This window comes from Poecile atricapillus, chromosome 12 (assembly GCF_030490865.1).
Source record: "Poecile atricapillus isolate bPoeAtr1 chromosome 12, bPoeAtr1.hap1, whole genome shotgun sequence".
Taxonomy (NCBI): domain Eukaryota; kingdom Metazoa; phylum Chordata; class Aves; order Passeriformes; family Paridae; genus Poecile; species Poecile atricapillus.
The window spans coordinates 11,174,674-11,202,381 of record NC_081260.1 but is presented as its reverse complement, the minus strand read 5'-3'; the positions used below and the strand labels follow the sequence as shown (position 1 = coordinate 11,202,381).

The 27,708-nt window shown below is 45.9% G+C and overlaps 1 protein-coding gene across 5 annotated transcripts; it reads right to left on the bottom strand.

Moving 5' to 3' along the window:
- Nucleotides 1–961: 961 nt before the first annotated feature.
- SEPTIN6 (septin 6) lies at nucleotides 962–27,708 on the bottom strand. 5 transcript variants are annotated; one of them, XM_058847429.1, is made up of 11 exons: nucleotides 27,577–27,708; nucleotides 21,292–21,406; nucleotides 14,171–14,366; nucleotides 12,818–13,004; nucleotides 12,427–12,588; nucleotides 9,941–10,037; nucleotides 9,527–9,695; nucleotides 8,495–8,627; nucleotides 7,647–7,837; nucleotides 5,680–5,723; nucleotides 1,482–2,867 (listed from the first exon to the last, which is right to left on the bottom strand). In XM_058847429.1, exons 1-10 carry the CDS (start codon nucleotides 27,601–27,603, stop codon nucleotides 5,720–5,722), a joined length of 1,281 nt encoding a protein of 426 aa, XP_058703412.1. In that variant the 5' UTR covers nucleotides 27,604–27,708; the 3' UTR covers nucleotides 1,482–2,867; nucleotides 5,680–5,719. The 5 variants fall into 5 exon arrangements, with proteins under 5 accessions (XP_058703410.1, XP_058703412.1, XP_058703407.1 ...); XM_058847428.1 differs by lacking the exon at nucleotides 1,482–2,867 and adding an exon at nucleotides 2,895–3,949; XM_058847427.1 differs by lacking the exons at nucleotides 1,482–2,867; nucleotides 5,680–5,723 and adding an exon at nucleotides 962–1,474.

Here is a 27,708-nt window from a genome sequence, read left to right as displayed (position 1 = left end):
GTGGCGGTGCCGGTTCCGCTCCCGGTTCCGCTCCCGTCACCCGCGCGGGGCCGAACGGCGCGGCCCGGCCGGCGCGGCGTCACGTGGCCGCGCGTCACGATCGCGCGAGACGCCGCGAGAAGCAGCCGCCATGGCGGGGCCGGAGCCGCGGGCCTCAGCGCCCCCTGCCGGCGGCTGCAAAGCGCGGGAGAAGGGCGGGGCCGAGGGGGCGGGGCCGGAAGGGGGAGTGGCCAGAGCGGTCCCTGAGGCACCCCCGGTCCGGCACCCCCGGTCCGGCACCCCCGGTCCGGCACCCCCGGTCCGGCACCCCCGGTCCGGCACCCCCGGTCCGGCACCCCGACCGCCCTCACCGGGGCCCGACCCTGCCCCAGGCCTTGCCGAACAGCCGCGGTTGCCCCAAGGGTGGCTCTGCCCGCGGAGATGCCCTTCCCGGGGCCGGGAACCGCCATCCTCACCGGGCTTCGGCTTCCCCGTGACCGTCCGGAGCTGTCCGGAGCGCCGGGCCCTGCGCCGCCGGGCCCGCGAGCAGCACACACACACACCACAGCAGCCGCGCTGGCTTTCGTGTTTTTTATTTAAAATTTACATGAAAGTTAGAAAGGTAACAGGCGGAACAGTGCTGGTTCCTCAGTGTTTGCAGTGTAAATACAGAACGCGGTGCCGCTTTCACGCGCTTCCATTTGTACAAAGGAAACGAGGCCGGCTCGGCAGCGTGCGGGCCGCGGGGGGCAGCGGTGCCCGGGCGGCTCCAGCCCCGCCGGAACACCGCACCCCGCTCTCGGCCGGCAAGGAATTCATCCTTACACCAGCCCGGCATCGCCTCTCCCGGGCACTGCCAGCTTCTCCTAACTTTTAAAGAACAAGAGGAGGTGGAGTTAGGAAAGAGAAAGTACCACTTGACTCACGTCCACCAGCCAATGGGGCTCTTTTAACAGGATGGTGAGACACAGGAGGACACTAGTGAGAACACACAGTTCTTACTTTATTTCTTTGATAAAATTAAATATTTCGTGGCTGCCAACAGAGCAAGTTGCACCATGTTTGTATTTCCTTTGACTCTGAATGCACGGTTTCCAAAACAAATCAAACAATAGCATATTGAAAATATTCCTCAGGCTTCGCACCTCAGGGAAGCCCATGACATTTATATTATTAAAGACAACATTAGAAAAAACATATGCCCATAACAACGTTTGAAAATGTATTCGCTACATCATTAGTCCCAACATCACATTTCTGTTGCTCTTCAAAATTCCAGGTCATCAGTTCCCCCCACATCACCCTGTCTTGTCACACAAATTACAAGACACTTCAATTTTAAGTATCATGCAAGTCAGTAAAAGAGCTTCTTTCCAAGACACTAACACTGAAGATTTGTTCCCCCCTCCCCAGACAGAAGACCCTTAAACTCTTCTAGAAGTGGCAGTCTTCTCCCTCAGACACAGTGCAGCTGGCGAAGACAGATTAAAAAAAGCTACAGAGAGAGAAAAGGGGAAAAAAGAGAAAAAACAGAAGATTAGCAAAAAAGAGAAAGACATTCAAAAAGCAAGAAAAAGAGATGCAACATTGAAAAAGCTGACAGAGGAGAGATGGAACCTCCTTGTGTTACCTCAGGGAAATCACACAAGTAAAAACCTTTTTTTTTCTTTAAAGTCTTTAAAGAGTTTCACGTAACTTTAAATAACATTCTAATAAGGCAAATGGTCAGGAAGAACAGACAGTAACCTGCAGTATGATAAAAAAGTCACATTCAATTGTCCTTTTAGCAGATAATCTAGAAGTCATTGACAGATTGATGCTGGCTGGTTTTGAGAGCAGGGCAACATTCAACAGTAGAGGAAGAAGAAAATATTCAAATTTTAACTTCCAAAAAATTCCCAAATAAACCACAATGCAATTAAAGAGCTCTATGGGAAATGAAATTGTATTTATGGGAAAGAGAATACCTGAGAAAATACATTGCAATCCAGAGTCTGGACTGCCCTCACTGCTGGGAACAGAGGCCATGACCTGGGGCTGCTGCTGTGAGCAGGAGCCAGGCTGAGCCTGTGCTGAAACTGCTCCTGAGCCTGTGGCATCACCCAGAGCCCTGCTCAGTAAAACCTCAGCACTAAACAGCATCACCTATCAGGGCTAGGCCTGACGTGTGCTTATCTTCTAAAACCCCAGTATTTGGAGGGGGTTTGTGGAGGCAGCACGTGTCTGATCTTTCAGCAGGGGCAGGACGTGTGGATTCACCACACACAGAGCACTGAGCCTGCCCACAGCGCGACTGAAGGATCGGGCTCACAACAAGCAAGTTTGAAATGGAAACGAGGATTTACATGCTAGTCTTCAGATAGCATGGATTAGCAAAAGAAAAAAATAAAAGCAAATGAAAAAAGACAGATGATGTCATGAAAATGACACCAAATATAATGAGAAAAAAGTGTTTTATCTCTGAACTACGTGATAATTAAACTGATGCTGTCATTTTAATGTCATCAATAAATATATTTAAACTGCATTGTTATTTCGCCAGCAAAAATAATTCACAGAACTTATTTCCATATCCCTTATTCAACTGGGTGGAACGAGGCCAGAAAAAAGGGGAATCCATTAATTGTAGAGGAAAAAAAATATTGCAGGATTTAAAGTTGTAGCATCCAGAATCTTGTTATGACTAATCTTACATTGTTTAATAAAAGCAATGACCACCATTACATAGTAAAGACAGAATCACAACGAGGACATAGGAGAACACCCTGGAAAGGTCACAGCTGAAATGCTGTCATGTTTTATTAGACCCTCCGATTTAACAAGTAAATGAAGGTCCATTCCAGGCCATTGTATTCAGGGGTAATTACTCAGTACAGAGCCATGGGTTACTGTAAAAGAAGGGCAAAGAAAACAAAAAAAAAAAACAAAAAACAAAAGAAGTAAATGTTAACCAGAATTCACTGTCCGATGAACTCTTTATTTAAAAACAAAACTCAGCCAGAAATACACAGAGAAGACACTTGCAGGCAAACCACAGCTGCACTTGGCCAGAGTGAACTCCTAGCCCAGTGAGCAAAACACCCTCCTTTTTAGTGCAAATTTTGCAGTAAAAACAAGGCTTTTGCTGAATAGAAAATATGAGAAGAAACCTGTCAACATCTGTACAGTTCTAAAGAGATGCCAGATAAAAAAAAAAAAAAAAAGAGTAGTATTTTTTTGCATTAAAACCAGAAATTGTTGGAATCACTGAGAAGAAAGTCAATGAAACAGCATCGTCTTTCTTCAGAAACACTGATATGTACAGCAAGGTGACCAGCTTTCCCTGAGATTGGATCCAGGATGTGCATCCAGGTCAGCACACTGAGAGGTAGACCAGGCAAGAGATCCTTCATGACCCCTGCAGCATTCAGAGAACACTTAGTTGCAAACCATGGATCCAAATTTGAGGTTTCATCAAGCCTGGGAACTAGAGGTTTGGACTCAGGCCCATGCCTGTGAGGATGTCAAAGTTTGCAAAAAGTCCTTGAAAGTTATTTGAGTCACACACGGCATCACAGGGGGTAATGAGGGCTTAGAAACAGCAAATTAATATGAGGAGAGGGCAGCCGGTCTCTGGAGACAGCACAACCCTCCCCACTGGGCTGCACCCACAGCAGGAGCTAAATGCACCCCCCAAGCAGCTCTGACAGCATAGAGCGGGAGAAAAGCTCAGCAATGGGAGAGGGGACACTCGCCCAGGAGCAGTGGGCATCCTGCTGCTGCCCAAGGGGCAGGAGGAACCTGGCACAGCCCCTCTGGCCAGCAGGGTCCCTCACAAGAACAACCCCAACAGCCAAGAGCTCTGGTTTAACCCCGAGTGGTGAGCGCGGGCGGGAGCAATGGGAAAGGTGAGCAAACAGGCACAATGGCACAGCCGAGGGTGGGGCATTCGCCTCTGGGGCCAGGGGAAAGGTTCTACAGGAAACCCGAACTGAAAATGAAAGAAAAAGGCAGGTTAATGGTTTTATGGATTAATGACAAAAAACAAAATAAAAATACAAATTTTTCTAATGTGCACGCACACACAAAAAAGAAAGTGTTGCTAAGCGTTAATAAGGTTTAATCTGACTACAAAACATGCTTTATGCAGACACACACTCAGCAGTGGGATGAACCAAATTTATTTTATAAAATAATCCTTTCACAGTTTTGCAAGCTACAGGACTCATCGACTGTGACTTGTTTGTATCCTTGCAAAACAGTGAAGCCTGCAACACTTTATGGATCAATATGGAGAGTGTTTTTCTAAATCCTGGAAAGTACCACATATACATATTTAATTTAGCAATGACAAATGCCCATTGAAAAAGGCACTGTCTGCATTTGTGTAGCAGGAACAAAGAACTTCATTTGATTCAAAGCCCAGCACACAACAGTGTACAGTTATGAGGACTGCCAGAAGCAATCCAAAACCAACAAAAATCAGTAATGTTCACTCTAACTGCACTTTAGCTGTGCCTTCGTACTCAGCACCAGAATGAACACTGTTATTCTTTGAGCTTATTTTTCCACATTCAGAGCCTGATAAGCAGAGAATTGTTCTTTTCATTGTTCTACAGCAGAGATATTCATTCAACTGGACAGCTCAAGACAACTGCAAGCGCCAGCTCAAGTCAGTACAAGACCCTTCTGAAGCTCTTCTGTTAAGTGGAAGGTCCCATTTAAATTACACTGAAATGCCTCTCACTGACAGCATAATGTTTACTTGCTTTTCCATTTCCCTTGGTGTTAAGAGGGAAGGAATCCTGGAATCAGCTTCCACCAGTCTAAGGGGTAGACCATAATTTAGTTTGGACTGTCCAGGAGAGAATGTAAGATTAGCTTTGTCTGCAGGGAAGAATGGACTCAAAGATGAGTTTTTATGGTTTCTAGTTATAAAGTTTCAGGATTTATAGTTTTTAGTTATTTAAAGTTTTTACAGTTTATTTCCAACAGGGTCCCTTCTCTGAGAGGCCTGAGCACCTCAGCCTGGGGCACTGTCATGCTTGCCTTGGATAATGAGTATTGCTGCTCTGTCAAGAAGCAAGACATTTCTGTGGGAGGTTTCCTCTTCCTCTCACCAGAGAAACATCAGCAAATTAAAAACGCTCAGTTAAACTCAACCTAGCTGTAAGTAGACTGCTGTCATTAGCACTTTAACTAATAACCCTAATGATAGAAACTAGTCCTGCATCTACCTTCACTGTAACCACAAATTAACATTACAGCTTGGAGGAGTGGGAGGGAAGGAGGAGAAAGGAAAGAGAGAGACATTTTCATGGCTAGCTGGGCTGTATCATCAGCACCACATCTCCATAGCAATTGTTGCCATAGTATCAATGTGGTCTGTGTGATTAAAGAATATAATTTATTTTTTAGAGAGATGGAATAAAGAGAACAGAGCCAATGAAGTGCAAGATTTAAAAGGAAGAGACCGTAATCCTTATTTTTCTATGTTCCATATCCTGAGTCTCTGAATCTAACTTTGCCAAATCTTTAAAGATAATTACATACTTTTTCTACAACTGCACATGTAGAGTGAGTGGTAGAGCACATATAGTGGGGGTGAAAGCAGAGTAAGACAGAGATAATACTTAAAAGCTTCAGGACCTGCACACAGTCTGCTTTTTTAGGAAAGGTAACTGATCCCACTGTGAGGCTCTATTAGTTAATGACGCTTACCAGGACAATGTGCCTCATGCACCATGCAGCCAAACAGCAGCTAACTGTAAAACAGCATACATGTAAGACCTAATAATGATGGTAATGATGTAACAACAACAACAAAAAAATCAACTGAGTCATGATTAGTGCAAATTACAGAGCTTGGGTTTAAACAAGTCACCTGTAAAAGAAAAAGGCTATTGTACTCCCAAACAGTAGTAAACAAGCTACAATTAAGCTCCAGCTTGCAAGATTAATTTTTCACTCTTAAGAAAAATTATGATCTAAAAAAATCAATGAAATCCATTACTAAGGACAACTGGAGAAGTTACAGAGCAAAGAAAGCTGCACCATTTCTAGCACAGCAATTTTCCCAGAGGTGAAAGAGGCTTCCTATTATCTTCCCAAGCCTTACTGAAGCAATGACCTATCTCTGTCATGAAGTCTTCTCTGCTCTTAACTGACAAGAACAGTACCAAAGATTTTTCATATCAACATGCTTGGTGTCAAGGAGATGTTCTGAGATGAGAACCACCTCAAGGACCAAGAGTTTGACTTAGGCCACAGAAACTAATTGCTGATACTGTAGAGCTGTTGCCTCCCTTTTCTGCATTCCTGACACTGACTGATTTCAAGGCTGAAGTCTGCAGTCCTGAATGAGCAGATGTCTAAGGGCTCTAAGCATGAAAGAACTCAGCTGGGTATTCCTCACTCAGCCCAAGCTGGAGAGAGAAGTCTGTCCCCAGCCAGTCTCAGACTTCTCAGTATGAAAAGATATTAAAAACCCCCTGAAGGTGATTCAAATGAACAAATCAAAATAGGCAGTGGAAAAAGGAATAGACAAGTGAGAAAAGGGCAGCACAAACTGCTCATTGCAAAAGAATGTTCATGTTGAAGCAGCTTCAGCTCTAAACTAAAAGGCTAAACCAGGATCTCATTCTTGTAATTGGGTCTTTCTTCCTCTGTCTCATTTGATCCCAAGTTTAACAGTCACAGGCTTTTCCCCGACAAACAGTGCTGTCAGCACTTTGGGCATGCCTTATGCTGTCCAATTTAATAGCATTTCTTCTTGCACTTAAGACTGCATAGTGCAGGCACAGTGCCAGGGCTGTGCAGAGGGGATCATGGCAGTGGTACAAAACCAGACCCATTTGGCTGCATACCACTCTCTACACACCTGCACAGGTGGCACTTCACTCCTTTTGGGAACTGTACCACAGTGAGAAGGAAGGGAACTGCTCAGTGCTGGGAGAACTGGGAGATCTGATTCCTGTGTAGCTGGTTACTCTTGATCAACTACAGAGCTTCAGGAGCCTGGCACAGGCACTGCAGACAGCCCAGATCCCAGACCCTGATGAGGGGCTGGATCCTGTCACACCTGTCCCTGGTATGAGAAACCCCTGCTACAGCCATGCAGTATCACCCACTGTTTCTGTGGAGGGCAAAAAGCTGATTTAAGACAGGAGAAGAGTACTAGTGCTAACAAGGTGCTATGAACTGTCCTCTCATTTTGCAGTCTTAAATTCTGCAGATTCTGGAATTCAAGACTGTTAGTTTCCCTGAATAATTTCCACAATCTTCTCAAGCTAAGCAACTAAGAACCTGAGTGAGAACATGCTCCTCTTTTAGGATAATGGGACATCCCTGCTACTCACACCCTAGCCTTGGCAGCTAATACGGTTCCACTTCTTTACAAGCACTGAGAGACCAAGGGAGTAGCAGGGAATCTTGGGGGATAAAAACAAATTCATCCTCTCCCATGCTGTCAGAAGGCAAAGCGGGAAGTTAGTACTGCTCCCTGCTCTTCAGGATGACAGCAAATGTTACATGCTTCCAGATACTGCTCAGCCTTACTAGGGATTAAATCTGGCTGTAAACCTGCCCCTGATAAGGACTGGCTATGTTGGAGGGAGATATGAACACCCAGAAAAATAGTAAAGGAGAACCATTACCAAAAAGCAAATACCTCTGGGTTAGCAACTTACTTTTTCCTTTCCTTATCCCTTTTAAGAGTTTGCGATCCTCCAGCCTGCTGAGCCTGTGACTGAAGCAATTCAGCTGCTGTCTTCCTTTGTTTAAATGCATTTACTTCATCATCCAGAGACTTCTTCTTATCCTCTAGCTTCTTCTTTTCATCTTGATGCAATTTCTTCAGGCGATCAAACTTCTCATGCAGCTGAAGGGAAAGGAGAGAGGTGAGCAGGACGCAGCACTACCAGATATTCTGTTCACAGGGAAAGAGGAAGATGGAAGGATCCTTTGAGATCTGAACTTGTGAGTCTCCACTACTCTCCACAGCATTTCTAGTTCCTAAACTGCCAGAAACCAGACATAGGGCAGGGAACAGCCTCCTTCCACAACAACTTACAGGCAGTGTTCTAGTAATGCATTACTATGCAGACTAAGAACAGAGGATTGGGAGAGCGTAAGTGTAAAAAAAAAAAACCTCTAATCCATCTCTGTCCTATTCCTCTTTAAAGGTCAGTAAATAAATGAATTTTTCATAAAGCCAAGGAAGTTGTATGGGTGTATTTTTTGTAAAACAAGTTCATCTAAAGGGCTGCTTCTCTCCTTGACTTTTAACACACTGCACCTCTCCATCAGAATCAAGACTGGCCCTTTCCTGGTGCAGTAATTTGTACAGAACAAGCACTGTGATTCAGTTTTGTCCTATATACTGAACACCTTAACATCCCCATCCAAGTTAATCCTTAGACTTCTTGATAAGAAAGTCCTAGACCACACTCTGCAGAAAGTGCTTTGGCAACAACTACTCACTTGGGAGTGAATCTATCACTCACAGCCATGAAGACACAAGTACTGCAGTCATTACCTCTTTTTCAGCCTCCTTCAACTCTGCTTCTTTTTCCTTGACCCTCTGGACAAACATCTGTCTCATTGCCTCTTCCTTTTTCTGCAGTTCTCCCAGAAACTCATTTCTTTTGGCTTCATAAGTTTCTTGTAAGCTGAAAAGAAAGGAAAGTCCAGATTTGGGACAAACTTCTTTCCCTGACCCTCTGAAATCAAGCCCTCACTGTGACTATTGCGTTGCACACAACACATTTGCTACTCAATCACCCACATGTACCCAAAGTCTTCCTCATCCCATGATTTTTGGCACTTCTGTATATGTTGAATGTTGGGCAATTCAAAGAGACCAGCTGGCAACAGACACTAGTTCAGAGAAACACTGGTGTTGATGCCTTAAGATTCCAGCTTTTATGTTTTTCAAATCCTGGACTGCATTAGTGCATAATTCTAAATTTCATATAAAGTGTTAGTTAACTGTCTTCACATTTTGGTCAGACAAAACAATCCCTCTAGGCCTGAGATCCAAGGACACCCTAGATCCTCAGGCCCTGAAAAGTATAAACAAAAGTGAATTGGGGAGAAGCAAACTTCAGGAAATGACTTCATTACCTGAAGCTGTAACTGGACGATTAATGCCTGATATGTAAATAGACCAAACATGTATCTGTCTGAAAAACTTGGGATCATCATCCATTTTTGGTGTAGCCCCCTGGAGAGGCTTCATCTGCCCTTAATGTACCTGAAGGCTTTTCCACTTTTATCCTTTTAACTTTGTCTGGCCTCTATTTCTCAGTAAGCCCAAAATAGGCATCACTGTCTCTCTTCAGCACAGACATTTCTACTCCCATACTTGCACATTCATAGTCAGTCCTGCACATCCTCCCTGTATTTTCACTTTCTCCCAGGCAGACCTTTGCTGGATTTATCTGACCTGGCAGTTTTTCTTGCTGCATTGGTTTTTTCCATGCTCTCCCAAGGACACACACACACATAAGCACACAGCACATCCAACAATGCCTCTCTCAAGTTCTCCTGTCTCCTCCAGGGATCTCACCTGAAGGGTTTGCTGTCTGGATCAGTGTCCTTGAAACCCATCTCTTCCAGTTTACATCGCCTGTAGAGCTCATAGTGGCGTGTGTGGGTCTGCTCACGCAGGTCTTCCATGTTCACGCGGATCAGCATCTCCCGCAGCTTCACAAAGTCGCAGTGAGCTTCATTCTCCACTGTAAAAAGACATGGTAAGGAAGAAAATGGGGACAGAAACTAAGATCTCTTCCCACGTTCCCCAACTGTCTACTCCTCCAACAGGTTTAACAGCAGGGAAAACTGGCACTATAGGCCTGACACAAGGATTTAACAAAGGATAATTCCCCATGGATAATCAAGTCCAGCTCCTTTTATGAAAGCAAATTACCTCCTTGCACAAGTGTCACCATTCATGCCTTGAAAATCCCAGAGCTCAACTCACCCTGCACTGTGCCCCAAGGGTACTGACGAGCTTTCATCATTTTGTTTCCTATTTTCAGCTCCTCCGTACTCCCAATCACTGCAAATGGCAAGTGGGCCTGGAACACATTTAATGATATCTGTGTTAGTCCCTCTCAGACCTGGCTGACCCGCCAGCACACAGAGATGAGCACAGCCACTGAGCAAGACAGTCATTATGCACATGCTAATCTCAGGGAGTCTAGTCACTGGCCACTAGTCCAAGACAAGGGGTAGCAGGGTGGGTCCTTTTTTGGAAACCTTGTTAGTGCTACCACTCTATATCCTCTACCTGGCTGATCCTCCCAGCCACAGAGTCTCAGGTGAGATGAGCCAGTGCAAGACTGGCATCAGAGTGACAGCTGGAACAGAGTGCTGCGGCTCGGACTGCGGTGCTGTCCCAGGGTTTGCCATGCCTGAGGAGAACATCTGCACAAGCACAGAAGCAGTAAGAGGTCTTGGACTCTTCTTGGTTTTATCCCCCCACCACTCATTTAGCTCATGCTGGAGCACAAGACACCTTGCTCCATCAGATCATGAGATGGAAGTCTATCCTCCACCCTCAGAGTAACAGGTCTGTCCTCCCTGCTTGCTTCTGCCCTGGTGAGGAAGGGCTGAACATGTCCCCAGCCACTGTGTCCAGTGTGACCCAAGGTCACACTCTTCAAGCTGATATGCACTCCACATTACACAAAGACTGACTAAGAACAAGAAGGATTTGCTTTTCAGAAACTCAGAAATCAGAAACAGTCATTGCTTAGTGATCTCTCTTCAGAAGACAAAAAGAGACTTGCCCAGTGTAAGCTCAGCGAACTTGGAACTGAAACCCTCCCAAATACCTATCTAGGTTCTGAAGATCTCACCTTACAGTCTTCTCATTTCCAAAACTAAGGCAGCCAAGCAAACCCCCTAGACCTTGCAATTGTACTTTGCTGCATTTTTCTGTGAGATTTCTCCCCACCTCCCTTGCTCCTGGGAACTATACAGCATTCTGCCAAGCCACAAGGAAGTCAAAGTCATACAGTGCAAAGTTTCAGCACTTTTGAGTTCCCAGATCTTTGCACCAAACCTTTCTGCTGAGTTTTGTGAAGCGACATTTATAAGGCAAAGCATTTAAAGTGCACCAAATTCTGGACAATTTAAAGGGCCTCAGGAAGCCAACTACAAGAAGACCTGTGACCCTGGATTGCTCTCAAGAGCAGGTAGTGAATTCCACAGGTTATCCAAAAACTTGGACAAGTTCAAGACAGGTGGTACAAGCAAAAGATTTCAGAGATGATGTTTATGCTTTCAGAGTGTGGCTCATACAGTCAAACTGCAAACAAAACAAAACTGCCAGCCAGCACTCACAGAGATGGGCTCTTCCTCCTCTATTCCTCAGCCCCCTGCTCTCACATGGGACACACACAGAATAAGAGTAATATCTGTCTTACGTTTCTAATAATATCAGTATTTAGATACAAGTTTTCCAGACCTGCAAAATTGCCTCGATCAAATTCTGGCCTGCTTAGTCGTCACAAACCTGGTAATTCTGACTGTAATAGAGGATTAAAGAGCTGATTTGTCTGTGCAGCGACAGACACAACCCAGAACGTCTGCAACCCAAGACAGCGATTCCCTCCCAGGAGACAAGTAAATGGCTGAAAGGAAAGACAAGCAGAGGTTCTCTTCCACCCTCAGAAGGGTTAACACTGAAATGCTCTGTCAGTGGTAGGAAGCTACCACTGACAGCTCCTACGTCAGGACAAACTTCAAGTTTCTTTCAGGCCTCTCCAGAACACTCTACAACTATTAATACAAAATCAAGAGGTGGCACAAATGCACATCAGCTAGACCTTTGCTGCATCCACAGCAGTAAAGCAATCAACTTCCCCTACTTGATTTCCTGTGAAAAGCCTTCTGAAAAATGGGACCATGATCAGGATGTGCTGCCAGAAGGACCAAGGGACAGCTTGCTTCATCCCCAAGGAGCCACAGACAGGCATCCATGATGCTGGGAAAGCCAGAGCCAGAATGGGCACCTGCAGGCACCTCAAGGCATGTCTGGCCCAGGCTGTGTACTGTTTTTCACACCTTGCTGGTTAAGCTGTGTAGTTCCTTGCCACAGGATCCTTGAAGTTTACTGGTGGGAGGCCATCAGGTGATGCATAGGACAGGAATAATGACAAACCCTTGAGCTGAAAAGGGTTTAAACACTGATTTTTTACACATCCCTCAACAGATAAGCACGAGGACAGGGAGGGTATTAAAAGTCTGTTTTCTGATTAGAAAAGCCTACCAGAGAGGCAGTAGCCTACCACAAAGCTCTCCTAGCCTAAGATGACACTACAAGGATGAAATTCTTGTGAAATTCTCTGGTTTTAGGACACAAAATAAAAGGGAAAGTAGATTTAAGAAACATTCCAGTATGGGCCACCAACCCCTACACTGACTGCTGTTCTGGGAGAGAAGAAGAACCTAGTTACTTACATTCATTGTCCCATTTATCTCCGCCACTGATTCATCATCTGTTGGGAACTGGTAGATCTGCACCCCATTACTGACCAGTTCACTTGTGATTTTAATTTTAAACTTGGTCAGCTCACTCTTGGAAATGGCATCAGATTTGGCAATGATGGGAATGATGTTCACCTAGAAAAAAACAGAGGTACAAAGTAATCAACTTTTCTCCTGGGAGTTTCTCTAAGTCTGCAATACAACCTTCAAAACTTGTAAGTGCTCAATAAATCTACAGAATTATCTGCCAATTTAGTCATTTCCACCAGAAGGGCTATTCAAGGTGGGGAGATCCTCTGGAAAAGCAGCAGCCTTTCCATTATGCAAACAGTAAATCTGCCCAATAAGAGTTACTTGTGCCAACCTTGCTGTCGAGCTTCTTCATCGTTACCAAGTCCAGGGATTTCAGGGAATGGCCTGTCGGAGCAATGAAGTACAAGCAAGCGTGGATCCGGGTGTCATGGTAGTTGTGCAAGACCCTTTTTATCTTCAGTTCTTCTTGCAAGTAGGCTTCAAACTGAGCATCAATGAACTCAACGATGGGTTTATAGCTTTGGTGAAAGGAAAAAAAAAAGCTATACATCTTACAGTCAGAGAGTTAAACAAACTGGACAATGCCCCTTGGCTTGCTTTTAAGAAAAAAACCGTTGATAGATTTCACTTTCCATTTTCCACTTTCTGAGACCAACTCTCTCTCCCTCCCTTGCTCTCCACCTGTAAGAAATTTAAAGTTACACTGCTGACAAGGAGACATGGTCCTACATCAGACTCTAGCAGCCTGTTTGTCAAAGCACAGTACTAGTATTCAGCAGAGGATAGCAGATACACATCCTCTCCAGGGAAAGCAGACTCATATTTTGAAATGCAAGGGTGAGAGACTATCGAAAGCAAGGCTAATGCAGACTCATTTGCAGCAGTGTGTAACCCTTGCTTGCACTCAGGGAGTGAATGGCTTGCTGCTCTCACAGCCCTGAGTGCTGCTGGTGGAATACACAGCCTCATTCAGTACTACCTGTGCCCAGTGCTCTGAGGCAGGAAATTCCTGTAACTCCCTTGCAAGGCCTTCTGAAATACAGAGCCTGCCAGACTCAAAAGGACATCAGTGCATTTAAAACAAACTTGAAAAAAAAATCTAACAGATCCACATAAAAGCAAATCCCATCAGCAATGTCTCTGCAGAGATGCACCTTGGAGACTGTCTGGTGTAACTGCATATTCCTTAACCAACACACTCCAGCCACTCTGGATTGTGAGCTGCCAGACACACTTCCCCAGGAGTATCTCACTCCCCCAGGGTATCTCACTGCACATTTGCTTCCTTTGGCTCTCCCCATGGAAGAGCCCTGCCAAAAGAGGATAATAAGCCAAGAAGATACCAAGCCACATTAGGGGTTTGGTCAGCAGCTTGAGGGAAGCACCAACCAAAACAAGCCCAGATGCCCTGAAGCATTTCAGTCTCCCCACCAGATGAATTTGGGCAGAAGGTTGCCAGCAGGGCAGAAATTGCTCTGACAGCATGAGAAAAGCTGCTTTATAGCTGAAGCAGTGCTGACCTTCCAGAGCCTCTGTCCTCTCTCCTACCTGTCCCATCCCAAAAGAGGTGACAAGGACAGCTCCTAAGAAGCAAGCAGGAAAACTGCAGTGCAGTCAGGCCCAGCTAGGGCACAGGGAGAACGAAAAGCCAGGTCACAATATAGCCTCTCTCCCTCACACTCACCTGTCTTCTTTGTTGATCTGATCCCCAAAGCCCACTGTGCTCACAATTGTCAGCTTGAGGTTGACATTGCTCTCCTGCAGGTCATAAGTACTGGATTTCAGCTGGACTCCAGGCTGTGAGTGAGATGCTGCGTCACCTTCAAACTTGGTGTTGAAAAGGGTGTCCATGAGGGTGGACTTACCAAGGCCAGTTTCCCCTATTGGAGAAAAAGAGAGTTGAAATGTTCTGTTGAATATTAATATGGGTTGGCCTTTCAGCTTCCAAACATTAACAGGGGTGAAATTGTAGCAGATGAAAGCAGATCTCATGCTCCCAAGGGAGCGTCTGGTAAACAGAAAGCCATGAACAATGGGAGGTCTGTATTCTGGGAAAATTACATTTCACAGTCTAATGGCCATTAATGTCATTACAAAATAGAGATGAAAGGAAAGAGGTAGAAAAGCAAAGGGGAAAGCATCGTTCAGATCCTGCTTAAACACACAACTACACTACAGAAGATGCTGTTTTCATTAAAAAGTGGGAGAGGAAATGGGGCTCACTGCCATTTCCAAAAAAAGCTGCTCCAGGATCAATGTCTGTAATAAGCAGCCACAGAAATAGCTTCCTTCCGTGCAGAAACCCTGAGAGCTGATTCAAGTCCCACAGCAAGCTGTGCAGTTGGTTTCTCATAACAGATTGGAGAATCAGCCTTCTACACTGGAAGGGGGCATTTTCTGTAATACCTGGTTTCGTACCTTCGGGGCTACACAAGCTGTACAATATCGCAAAATCTGCTTCCAAAAGTTCTGCTAGAATTGTCAGTATTCTGCCAGTATTCTATCAGTACTGAACTGCAATTTGGATTTCATTTATCAACAGGCAACTATTTCCTTGTCTGAAGGAAGAGACAAATCCCAGAGAGCAGTCTTGAATTTGTTTTAGATACATCCCAGGAAGAATAAAACAAACCCCTCTATGCACACATTCCACAGGGCAGCCTCCCTTACCAGGCTCTGACAACAGAGCCAGCTCTCCAAGCTCACAGGATCTGACTTCCTACGCAGTCTGGTCTGTTGCCTTGTGAGGGCTGCTGTGTTTTGGGGAAACAGCAATTTCTGAGCAGCCCAGACGGCTTTGGAGAAACTTCAGGAGCAGCCGAACCCCACCCTCTGTGAACGCTGCTCCTCCAGCCTGCTGTGGGACCACAGGGAGACCAGTGTGTCTGGCAGCATGAGCATTCCCCTCATTCCCCCAGCCCTCAGCTCCCAACCAAAACAACTTCACCATTTTCCCACTTTGCTCAGAATAAAAGAGCTTCTTATTTTTGTAGGTTTAGAACTCTGTAGCAGATCCAAACTTGCATGAAATGCCCAATTCAAGAAGGGGAAACTCCTCCCCATCCTCCCCCGTCCACATGTCCAAATCTCCAAGCCTCACCCCTGCGAGCAGGCAAATTCCTCTTCTGGCCTCAGAAGGGATTTTCCTCACTTGGGGATGAAGTACATGGTAGAGCAAGGCAAACACAGAATCATATAATCATGGAATGGTTTGGGTTGGAAGGAATATTGTCTCATTCCAAGTCCCAAATCCCCTGCTCTGAGAACTAAGCAGCCCCTGATTGCCAGGATGACATATCCAGTATCTTTCCAGAGGCAGCAAGATCCATTAACATTTCAAAATCAAGATACAGCTTAAGCTGCAGAACTGCCTGGGAGCCAGCAGTGCTCCATCACCAACACCAACTACAGCCAGAACAGCCACCAGTGCAGTTGCTCTTTGCATCAGTCTGGTTTTCAATCCCAAGGGAAGAAGAAGGAGCTGGCATGGCTGCAGTCCCTTGTGCTACCTCAGTGCATCAGCTGTACCTACAGCAGCACTGGCCAGAGCAAAGGAGGGGGACCTAGCAAAGCACAAGGTTACCTCTGTCACTGGAAGAATAAGCTGGTCCAACAAGCCCTTCATTGACTTGGAATCTCATTGTCTGGACTTGTCAGGGACCACTTGCCCCCAAAAATGAGCAGGTGCACAAATCAGACCAGAGCATTTCCATGGTTTGGACAGGGATTTTAAGAGTTAACAGCCAACAGCCTGTATGACCTCCCAGGCTGTTCTCAGGGATTCCAGGAAAGAGCGGTGTAAAAAAAGACAAAAATCTAAACAGTATGAGAAGGCTGCAGCATTTCCAAAGCCCCTGCCAAGGGATGGGTGGGACAGAGCAGTGAGCTGTCTGCTTGCCTGTGAATGCCAGGAGCCCTGATGGGACATCTCAGGATAGGAGAGTCCCTCAGCCCTGCAGCGCAGGAGCATCACCCACACACAATCCTGCAAAGCCTCCTCCTGTGCCACTGCCCCACAGCCTGGCAGGCCCCAGAGCAGCTCCAAGGCTACAGCACAGGGTGACAGGGAGCAGCAGCGGTGCCCAGGGCAGAGAGCTGCTCTCTGCAGTGGATACAAAAGGTCATCAGTAAACCACACTGGCTTCTGGGCAGACAGCACCCTGTAAGTCACCTCTCGTTTCTGCCTCCCTCCTTCTTTTGGCTGAAAGATCTTCATATGAAGCCAAGACTCTTGTTTAAGCACATCCTGAACCTGTTAATCATTGCCAACCTTAAACCCATCTAAAGCGTTTTTTTCCAGAAAGAGTGACTTTAAGTCTCAGAGGGGCTAGGAGAAGTGTTTAAGAGATGCAGAACATGCTTTTTTACACTCCACCTCATGCAGCTACACAGGGCCAGCAAAGGCAACTTTGAATTCAAACACTGAGTTTTTCCTTTTGGAAGGGGAAGATCAGAACTGCGGCATTTTTCCGCAGGTGGGAGCTGCCTGTCCAAACACCTTTGTGATTAAAACACCCAGGCACTAACATGATATCTCTTATGAAATCTGCACTCCCAAAATTACATCGAGCCAGCAGACACCCCTGTCCCTGCACTGTGTAACCCCACTGACTTGACACAGAATTAAAGCCTGCCAGGGAAGAGGAAAAAGAGAGTAAAGACTGTCTCAGCTGAAAGAATGTTAACACTGACAGAGTGATATGAAATGGTAAAAGACTAAAGACACTAATAGTGTTCTGCTGTGTTAAATATGAGCAGAGATAGGAAGCAGTGCTATTTTGAAGGCCAAAATGACAGAAAGAATAATTTCTGCATCTTCTGGGAGTTTCTGCCTCACACAGAGGCAACTTTTTGTTGGCTAGAAGATGTGAATGGTGCCAACTGCTTCTTGCAAGGACAGGAGTCCAGATAAAAAGGTCTGACAAAAAGGACAAGTGGTCTGTGCTTGTTCCAGCCGATGGCACTGGAATCTTCCCCACAACACAGAAATGATGAACAGGGATTAGAAGAGGCAGAATTACTTTGAAAAAAGCAGCAGTGTACACAAGCTGAGTGAGAGGCATCCCTGGCAGGGAGATTATTTCCCGATGTCAGGCTTATGGACACATGTGATCTGATCTCCAAAACTGTACTTAAGGATTATGCAACTTGACAGTGGTCTGGTGTCCCAAAACAGGGCTGACAAAGCTCTGTGGGGAGGACAGGGCAGAGAGAGTGACCTTTACTGGTAGAGTTCTGCACCAAGAAGATGTGACAGCAATGGAAAAGCTTGAGTGTTGTACCTTTCATCATGGGATGAAGTTTTGCTCTTAAGTCTGACAATTTTCAAGGACATTAAAAAAAAAAAAAAGGCCAAAGGTTCTGGACATGCAGCAGCCCTACACCAGTGCTCAGAAAGCACCATCCACTCTTAATGCCCCACAGCCCCCACACATTGTCTAGTTCTCCTGAGAGATGTTCCCTGCCCCAACTTCACGTGCACATGGTTATCTTCACTGCTCTATGGAAGCACTTCATCAAATCGTGCACTGATGGAACTGTGGTGGCACCACTTGCAAAACTACAGCTGGGACAAGCTCCTAACTTCCCAAACAGAGACAGACATCTTTGTGCTGAATGAGCTTTCACGGCTTCTTTTCACAGAACTTTTAGCACCCTAAGCACCTGCAGCATTGAGCTGAATTATACACCACAAAAGCGGCACCTTCTCATTTTGTGCCTGGAAATTTAATTTGCTTTTTCCAAGCATGTGCTAAGTGAAACAAGCAACTGCTCACCGCCCCCCTTTCCCACAACACTCAGGATTTAAGAGGCCCCAATCATATCATCATCAATTGACTCTGCTGGGGGGACAGAGGAGTCCTTAGAGTATTTCCCTGTTCAAAGGCAGGGAGCAGCTTTCACAAGAGGTTCCTTTCATGAGAGAGCAGCACCTGTCCTTCACAAGATTAACAACCATGGCTCCAGATATCAAATAATTCAATTTTAAAGAAAATGTATACGCATGCACAGCCTTTTCATGTGTAGAAATGGGAGCTAATCCAATGTAGCAGGTTTGCTGAGACAAGCCCTGAGGCAACTCAGACTGATAAGGCCATCTCTCAAGGAGAAAGGGAAAAACAGTTTCTTCTGACAGGCGTGCAGAGACACCACACAATTCCCCACAGGCAAAGGCTGAGCTGCAGGGAAAAGGAGGGCAACAAGGGCTCACAAAATACACTGAAACACTAACTCAGAGGAGCACCCAGCTCCCAGCATCTACCTCAGGGTACCAGCAGGGCAGGAGAAGGCTAAGGGGACAGATGGCTTTTTGATTAGAGAAACTCCGAGAATCTCTCCTCAACTGGTTGCACCAGTGACCACAGAAACAACCACTGGGAAACTTCCAGGCTGTCAGCTCATCACCCCAGAGAGCTGCCTGTTGGAGAGCACCAGGAATCCTGTGCACATCACTCCCTCCCCCAAGGTGAGACCTCCTGCACATCACAGGCTCACTCCTTTGGACTGAGAGACCTCAAACAGTCTTGGTACAGTCCTGGGGGAAAGGGAGGTATTTCTGCCACAAAACAGCCTTTCTCTTTGCACTGAATAGGCCAGTTAGAACAAATTCCCTGCAAATCCTGGGAGAGAGGAAGGGACAAAATCCTGCTTAAACTGGAAACTAGTTTAAACTGGGGTACTAGTTTAATGCAACTACAATCTATCCTAGCAAAAACTAAGAAATTTACATCAAAAACCAGCAGCCTGTTCCTCCACTTTTTCCCCTATCTCACTGAGAAATACAGCCAGCACAGAAAGTCTCAGCCATTAAACACTTCTCCAGCCTTTGCACTGAACTAAGAGGCAACTGAAAATTTATCATGTAAGGCTTAGGAGGAAAATGGTTGTGCTGAGAAATGAAAGATCAGAGAAACCATCTGCAACCCCTAACATCTAATGAGAGGTTTTCTCATTTATTCTAGCTTTGGCTCTCATCTCATGTGGGAGACAGCTTTCAGCATGAGAAGAGCTAAAAATTGCTCTACTCTGGACATGCTGCTGAGAGTCATTTCTGAAGCTTTCCTTGGCTTCTCCAGCAAGAGCTGGAGGAATCACTGGCTCAGATCCAGTATGACACAGAGTAGAAATATCACCAGATTTTTCCTCCAACATGCCACACACAGCTGAAAAACGGGGGGCAATGCAGTGCCTTTCTGTCATGCTTAGTGGACTGTCTATGGGATCCTCATCCAGTCTTCATCTGCTTCTTTGTTCTTCCAATTTTTCATCCCAAACTCTGCTGTACAAGTGAAATTCAACCAAATAAATGACACATGAACACTGGGAATTTTTGTTTTCTTTCTCCAGGATGTTTAAGTGTGGGGGCAAAGATCTGCAAATCTTTTTCTAATGGGGTTTATTATATTTTTCTATAAAGTGTCTTTATTTCAAGATTGTGTTATTACTATTCATAAAAAATTGACATTAGTAATAATGTACATTCATCTTGGTGAGTCCTTGTTATTCACCTCAACAAGTGATACATGCATTCAATTTCTGCCCTGCAAAGAGGAAAGCACTGACATTCAGCTCCTCTCCACACATCAAAGGGAAGATATAACTACAGAAGGCATCCACTGCTACACCTAGAACTTGTAAAAAAAAACCACTGCAGCCCCGTAAGTGGAAAAGGAAACACTTTTAAACTTCAGTCATGGGGACAGGAGTTTCCTTAGGTCATATCACATTCATGTACTGTGGAAATCACCTAGAGACTCAGCCTGACAGTGACCTCCACTTGTCAGCAAAGTTTATCATCTCACAGGAATGCGGCTGTAAGGAAAATTGTCTTCTCAGCTCCATTTAACAGGGCTCAGCTCTCCTCTCCTTGCTCTACTACTCTAGTTTCAGACTTAACGTGTTCTGGGCAAATACCAGCTCCATACCACGAGCTGCATCTCTCATGGGAGGAGACAAGCTGACCACTAACTGAGTTCCCAGGAGGTATTCACAGCTGCTGCTCTCCCCCTGCCACACCAGGCACTGTTGGAATCATCTGCAGACAGAGCTTACTCCGAGCAGCCATGTCACACAATGACCTCCTGCTCCCAGAGGCAGGGCACCAGCAGCAGCAAACCCATCAGACAATTATTAATACTCTATTTCTGATTTCTGAATTCACCTTCCCAAACTATGGTACCAAAGCCCTACAGAGTTTTACTTCTGTTACCTAAGAGAAGGGATTATTTGGGATCCTAACCCTGGGGAAGACCTGTGAGATGGGATACAGGGACAGACTTCAAGTCCTGCTACAACGCCAGGCCCCAGCTGTGATCCACACCACATGGCACCTTGGATAATTGTCAGAAGAGTTAAGGCTTGGCCAGACACTATCTTAATTCAAGTATGCACAGAAGGGAGGAGAAAAAAATGGCTTTTAGTGATTTAAGAGGAGCATGACTAGTATTTTGTTAAAATAATAATAATAATAATTATAGTAATAATGCAATACGTAACCAAACAAAACCTCATAACAAAGTACTCCGACCTATTTTCTTTTAAAAATGTGGAATTCAAACATATGAGGAAAAGAAAGATCATAATAACAGCCTGTGATTTTAGGCATTTTATTTCACTGCTTGGTAAAAAGCCATACTGCAAAACCCCAGTGGGGATTTCTCAGAGCAACAGTAAATCTTGTTACTGAAAATAGAACAGTTGGGGAAATTCATATCAAAGCTACCTTGTTAGTGCTGTAAGCTACAAGCAACATCCAGCTGCAGAAAACTTTTCAGCAAGAGAACTTCCCAGAATGGAAATACTCACCCACACACAGGATGTTGAAACAAAACCCATGATTAACTGACTTATTAACCAGCTGGTCAGGCAAACTATCAAATCCTACGTGTCCAGAAAGCGGGACAGTACGACAGCCTTCACCCTGAAACACAATGAAATAACTGTGTCATTTTCAAGTAAAATACACTTCTCTGTATAAACCCTTAAGATCTCCCAAGTGGAATCAACTGCACAGTCCAAGCAGAGATTTTCAAAGATCTGTCAGTCATGTCAGCATGCTCCACTCTTCTCTAAAACAATTCCAGAAGACATAAATAGAACATTTCATTTGCCAAACATTTGAAGGTAGCCCTGACAGAATAACACTAAAATGTGCAAAACATGTACACAAACACAACCGCTGAAATGAAAAGGTTAAAACCACTTGTTTCTTCAAAAAATATGCAGAAACTCAAGTCACACTTTATAGTGAGAACAAAAAGAATCCTCGGTGCAAAGCAATGTATTAATGACACCTCCTCCTCCTCCTACAAGCCTATTACCATTCATTTTATGTGAAATGGAACTCACATGTAATTCCCATTCACGGCTGCATTTATAGAAATTAGCCAGAAACAGTAAGGAAAATTGTACCTATAGGAAAACAAAGAGGAGAAAGTGTCCGGAACCGAGCTGCTCATAACCCCACAGTCCTGAAGGAGCTTGCCACCAGGGTTTGGGAGTGGAGGTACCCAAACCTCCTGCTGGGGAGCAAGGGCTGCTCCTGCCCAGCCACCCAAAGGACTTCCTGAGAAGCTGCTCCTGCACCCTGCTCTCTCCTGTGCTCCACACCACTAATCTGGTCTCCCCAGCCAAGTGGAACATGTGGTGCTCCATGCCCAGAACAGCCACAAGTTTTGGGAGGGGGGTCAGAAATTTTCACCTGGCCAGTCTATGCCAAGGCATCCTGGGTCCCAACCCTACCCAGCCAACAGTAGAATACGACATGCAGAGGCTCAGTCTCAGAAATGGCACCAGAGAAAATGAAGAGTCAGTGCTGCAGACCTGTGTTGGTGTGTACTGGAAAGCTGTCCATCTGCAGCTCCCAAAAGGTATTTCCCTCTCTGAAGCAAAGGCTTTTTTTAAAAATGTATCTTAGTGTGAAAATCAGAAAATTCCCCTCTAGCCTTCCATAAGTTTGCAAAAAATACTACAGCCTAAAGGCAGTAGTTTATAGGGTGTGATTTTGAATTTATTCTTTCACAATCATGCTTTCACATATCTTGAAAGTCTGTTTAAAGGGACAGGCATACTGGTTTTCCCTCTTGTGCTAATGGCACTGGTATTTTAGGCTGGGAAAACATCCCCAAGGAGTACATTTACTACTACAGTAGCCTGTCAGTATGATTTCTTGTCTTGTTACTGTTTTGCTGTTGTGGGTTTGGGTTTGTTGGTTTTTTTCAGATATGAGGCTCCAAATACACTTCAATCATTAACCATATCTACCAGTCTGTGATGTGTAAATATGTTTCCCCTTAGCCATATTTTGTGTATTAGTCTGACTCTTCCTGACAAGATGTTCACCAAATGTGGCACTTCATTAATTCCTGAGCACCTTCCCTCCTAATAACATGTTCATGAGGAAGGCACTCAGGCTCCCCAGCAGATTCTGGTTTTGCCTACTGACAATGCAACTGTGAGGTCCAGTAATGCAGAATCAGCTAAAGCAGAAGAAAGTGAGACCATCAGACACACAGATTTTGTGACAACACACTCAAACTCTCCTAAACTGCATTCACCAAAACAAAACCCCAGCACTGGGGAATCTCATGGCAGTGTTGGACCTGCAGCTACAGCCCCACAGTCCTAGTGAAGAACAGAGGGCGGGGACAGAGCCCAAGAACGCACGAGAGAGAACCAGGAGAGAGCAGACGGCTCCTGGAGAAGGAAAAATATCAAGTGTATTTTTAATACCCAGCCTTAAAACTACACCGCTGGAAGATGGCTTGAACACTACTCTCCCCAGGAAGCGTGGGCAGGAGTGTGGGCTCTCATTAAGAACAAATCATCCCCTCATCCCTAAATATAAGTGTGATCCAGATGGAACAAAATAAATGGTAGAAGTTAAGCCACATTCAGCTAAGAGGAGGCATTTACCATCACACAGAATTCAGCCTGCAAGTCATTTCCTGTAGGTTTTTTTCTAGTCACCTGTGGTTTTACAGTGCAGTTAAACCACACCTCACATCTGGTACAGGCCAGGAAATAACTACTGCAAAATGTGATTTCCAGTCACAGTAGCTAAGCCTCCATGTTAAGTACACAGCCATAAGGTATATTGTGCTACTCTGCCTAAAAATCTACAGCCTACTTAGCCAAGGCATCAAGAGATTGGATGAGGTGGAAAAATAAAAACAAATAATGTTTTAAGATCAGTCTGGTTTTGACACACATCAGAAAGTTGACAGCAATTACCAAACCTGTGGAGAGAAAATAAACACTTTCTGTCTGATCCACCAAGAAACAGTGCAAGTCACCAGTCTTCAAGCACCAAGTGGTATCTCTGTACCAGAGCACTGCTATATATAAACAGCACCATCATAAACAACATATGAACACACTGATTAGTCATCCTGGGTGCATATTAAATGTAGGTTTGGATCCCCTTGTTCAACATTGAAGGAGACTATGTTAAGCTTGTAAGCTTTTTGCTGATAAGGTGTTCAAGACTGCCTTCCATTATTCATCTTCCAAATCAGATCAAATTTAAAACATATGAAGAGGTACCAGCACGGTAAGCAAAGTTTAACTACTGTATGCATGAAGGCTTTTTCCAGCAGCATCAGTAAGCGCTGGATGGCTCAGAGTCCTTTGTACTCTCTATTTTAAGGTTACATCTTCTTGGAACGAAGACAAAGATGGAATCTCTGGAAAGCCAGTATGAACACTGGCACCACACCAAGACACCAGATGCCTTTTTTTTACCCCCATATACACAGAGTGACCCCCTGTCTGGGCAGAATGGGCTGTTGTTGCTTGGAAGGAAGTGAAGCGTGTTTGTCACAAACAAGATTAAAAGAACAAAAAGAGCAACACACTCTCTTGCTGTATTATCAGGCTGGGCAGAGTGAAAGTAAGGAACAGCCACTTGGAGAAGCTTTTTTCCTCCTTCCTTTCTTAGAAGGATTTATACAGCCTTTTGTAAGGGCTTCTCCATACCACAGAAACCACCACTACCTACTCTTAATTCTTACAGAAGACTATCTGAATCATATGGAAAATACAAAGATATTATAATGAATGACCCCAAGCCTGAAAGCACCACACATTAACTATTAGTTTACAAAAAAAGGGGCAAGATTTAGTCTTCAGGTGTTTGAATCACTCCAGGGTCCTTGGATGAAAAAACGATTAGAGAAAAATCTTGCTGAATGCACATATGTGTCCTGATCTACTTAGCAGGACAAGCAGGTACAGCACTGTCACCCCTGATGTCCTTGGAGCCCTGAGAGGCCATTGCTTCTTTGTGGAGATAAAGCAGAACACACGCAATGGTGCTGCTCATTGCAAATATCAACACTGCATATTCAGGACTCTGTCTGCGGCCAGGTCTAAAGGAATGTTGAGAAAAGACACCATGGCAAAGGCAAAGCCTCCACTTGGTGATATTCAGGCAGAGCACAGCAAAGAAAACAAAGAATGTTACAGTTCTGAACCCAAGGGACCCAGTTTCCAAATGAGGGCCACACAGCACAAAATTGCTCTCAGAGGCTGCAGTACAATACTTCATCTAGTTGACTGTTTCTGCTCAGGGCACTGACAGCTGACACTTAGTACTTCTGACACAATTTCTCACCTCTTCCCAAATAACAATCACTTCAAACCCTGAGGCCTTGGAGACTCCCTTAGAAAGATTTTCAAACAGCCACAACAAACACAGCAGCACTATCCTGCAAAAAAAACAAATCAAGCAAAGCTCACAGAGCTCCATCACCACTGCTGGTGCTCACAGCAGCCGCCTCCTGCCCCTCTGCTGCCCTTAATGCTGACACCTGGGGCCCTAATCCCCAAACCTGAGACAACTCTTACACAAGAAGTTAAATCTCAAATGGCAAAGCAAGGCAGAACCTGAACTCAGGTTTCCACATTACAGTTTTTCACATCATCTTTAAGCCACAACAACATCCAATCCCTTCTCATGACCTTGGCACTATGGCATTCACTTCCCCAGACTGCATTTGGTTCTGATTAAACAGCAAATTAGAGCAATATTTGTACCAATTATTTCTCACTTGTACAAGTGTGTAATTCTCCTATGTAATAAAAAATTATCCAGCAGACAGTATAAACATCCTGCACAAGATAAATGTAAATCAGGAATGTAAAGTCTAGATAAAGACTTTGTATTCTTTTTCCTTGCTCAGCTGATAAAAGTCAAGAATATAAAAGAAAAACACCAAAAATGTGGGAGGGAAATCGTTTTGAATCAGGCCCCATGGAAAGCAAGAAAGTCTTACCAAAGGTCCTGACCATCAGCCACCCTCTCCAGACGCACTGCATCACTCAGCCATTCAACATTCACAGTCAAATGCTTCCGAAATCTCAAATTCTGACAGCTCTTAAGATTACACTTCTTTATGCTCCTGACAAAAGGCTGCAGAAATGCCATGCAGTTTGGATACATTCCCAGAAATCTCCTCCAGCAGTTAAAAGATACATATCACTACCAGCAGTCACAATAACTTTTCTGACCTCTACTAGAGACTGAGAGTTGGACAGTGCCTGGCAAGTTGATCCTCTGCACCCATCCTCCCCGCTGGCAGGGGACAGGAGAAGGGACTCAGCTTGGTGGTGACAAGGCCACCCTGCCCACCTGGGGAGAAGGGGGTTTCACTGACCATCCCTGCAATAAATGTGGGCTTGATCAAGGGTTCTCTGGGACAATGGCAGGGTGGTAACCCCAGCTCCCCCACAACCCAGCCTCAGCCCTCACACCTTTAACCCTGTTGGCACACACAGAGCCCTCAGCACCACCGCGACATTACAGCTGACTGCTCCACGAACCAGACGTGACTAGGTGTCCAAGATCTTGGCTGACAAGTTATATGTTCATAAAAGGACATTTTTAATTTGCAGTACAATAGTTTCAAGTCTGTCTCACAGACAGCTTTCCCTTTTGCCTCCAAAGCAGTATCATAAATTCATTCCAGGCCACAAGCATATGTCTAAAACTCCTGTACATTATCTTAGGAAAGCATAACGCTCAATTCCTTTAAAAGACAGGGGAGCAACTGAGTCACTTCACATATTTTGGCAGTCACACACAAGGCAATGGGTATGTCCAAGAGGAAATAACATCACAAACTGGCAAAGAATGGCTACATCTACCCGTTCAGCAAGACTGGGTCCATGCTAAAACATACTTCTTTGAAGATGAAATTGGAAAGCATTCACCTCAAGTATTACTTCTGTATTAACACATGGACATGAAAGTTGGAAGCCCATCAAACCACAGACAAAACCTTTCCACATGCAAACGTGTTACACATGCCTCCTTAGCATTTCTCTGACAAACGCAGTGGCAGCTCAACTCCCTCTGCTCCTCTTCTGGATAATTCTCCCCAGACACGCGGGGATCTTGTGCCGCGCCAGTGGCCGGTGGGCACCCGGGGACACTAGCGGGGACCCTGGGGGACAAAGCGCAGCGGGAACACGGTGCTGGTGTTTGGCTCCCATGAGCTCCTCCGCGGCACACGGTGCCAGACCGGAGACCTTCCTTTCCGGATCACACACTACCGAACACTGGCTGATGGTTTCTTTGGGGGGAGAGCAGCATCCCCGGAGAGACAGGGATGCCACTGCCGTGCCCTGGTCCCGCGAGGGGCCCCCAGACCTGGGTAAGGGATGCATGGCCAGGCCTCCCCAGCGCTGCAGCCCGGCCAGCCCCGGGCAGCGCGGCAGGTCCGGCCGAGGCCGGGCCCGGCGGGGCAGGACCCCCGGCCCGCCGCGGTGCGGGCAGCCCAAGGTCGCCGGGCCAGGCTGCAGCGGGGGCGACCGCAACATCCTCTACCCCAAGTAACATCAGCTCCCCTCGGGTCGGTCCCCAAAGCCCGACCCTCCGGGAGTCGCCGCCGCCCCGAACCGAGTCTCGGAACCCGCGGGAGGCCCCAGGCCGGTGTCCTCCCAGCCCGCATCTCGCCCGGCGCCCCCTTATCCGGCCCCGCCGCCCTGGCCATGCCCGGCTCTCCCGCCCGCCGCCCCGGCGCTGCCCGGTCCCGGCCCCCCGCTCCGGCGCTGCCCAGCCCCCGCGATGCGGCGGCCCCACGCCCGCACCTGCCGCGCCACCTCGGCCGCCGCCATCGCTGCCCGCCCGCCGCACGTTCCGCCCCGGCCTGCGGGCGGCTCCGGGCGTGCCCACCGCGGCACCGCGCGGGGGGGGCCCGCCGCGCCCCCGAGCCCGGCCTG

Excerpts from the sequence above, each read along its gene's own strand:
- SEPTIN6 (XM_058847424.1), bottom strand. The coding sequence starts at position 27,603 with ATGGCGGCGGCCGAGGTGGCGCGGCAG. Across the intron at positions 10,038-12,426 it reads AGATAAATGGGACAATGAAT|GCCCACTTGCCATTTGCAGT; the intron begins GTAAGTAACTAG and ends AATGTGTTCCAG. Across the intron at positions 2,868-7,646 it reads AGGGATAAGGAAAGGAAAAA|TAACCCATGGCTCTGTACTG; the intron begins GTAAGTTGCTAA and ends CTTCTTTTACAG.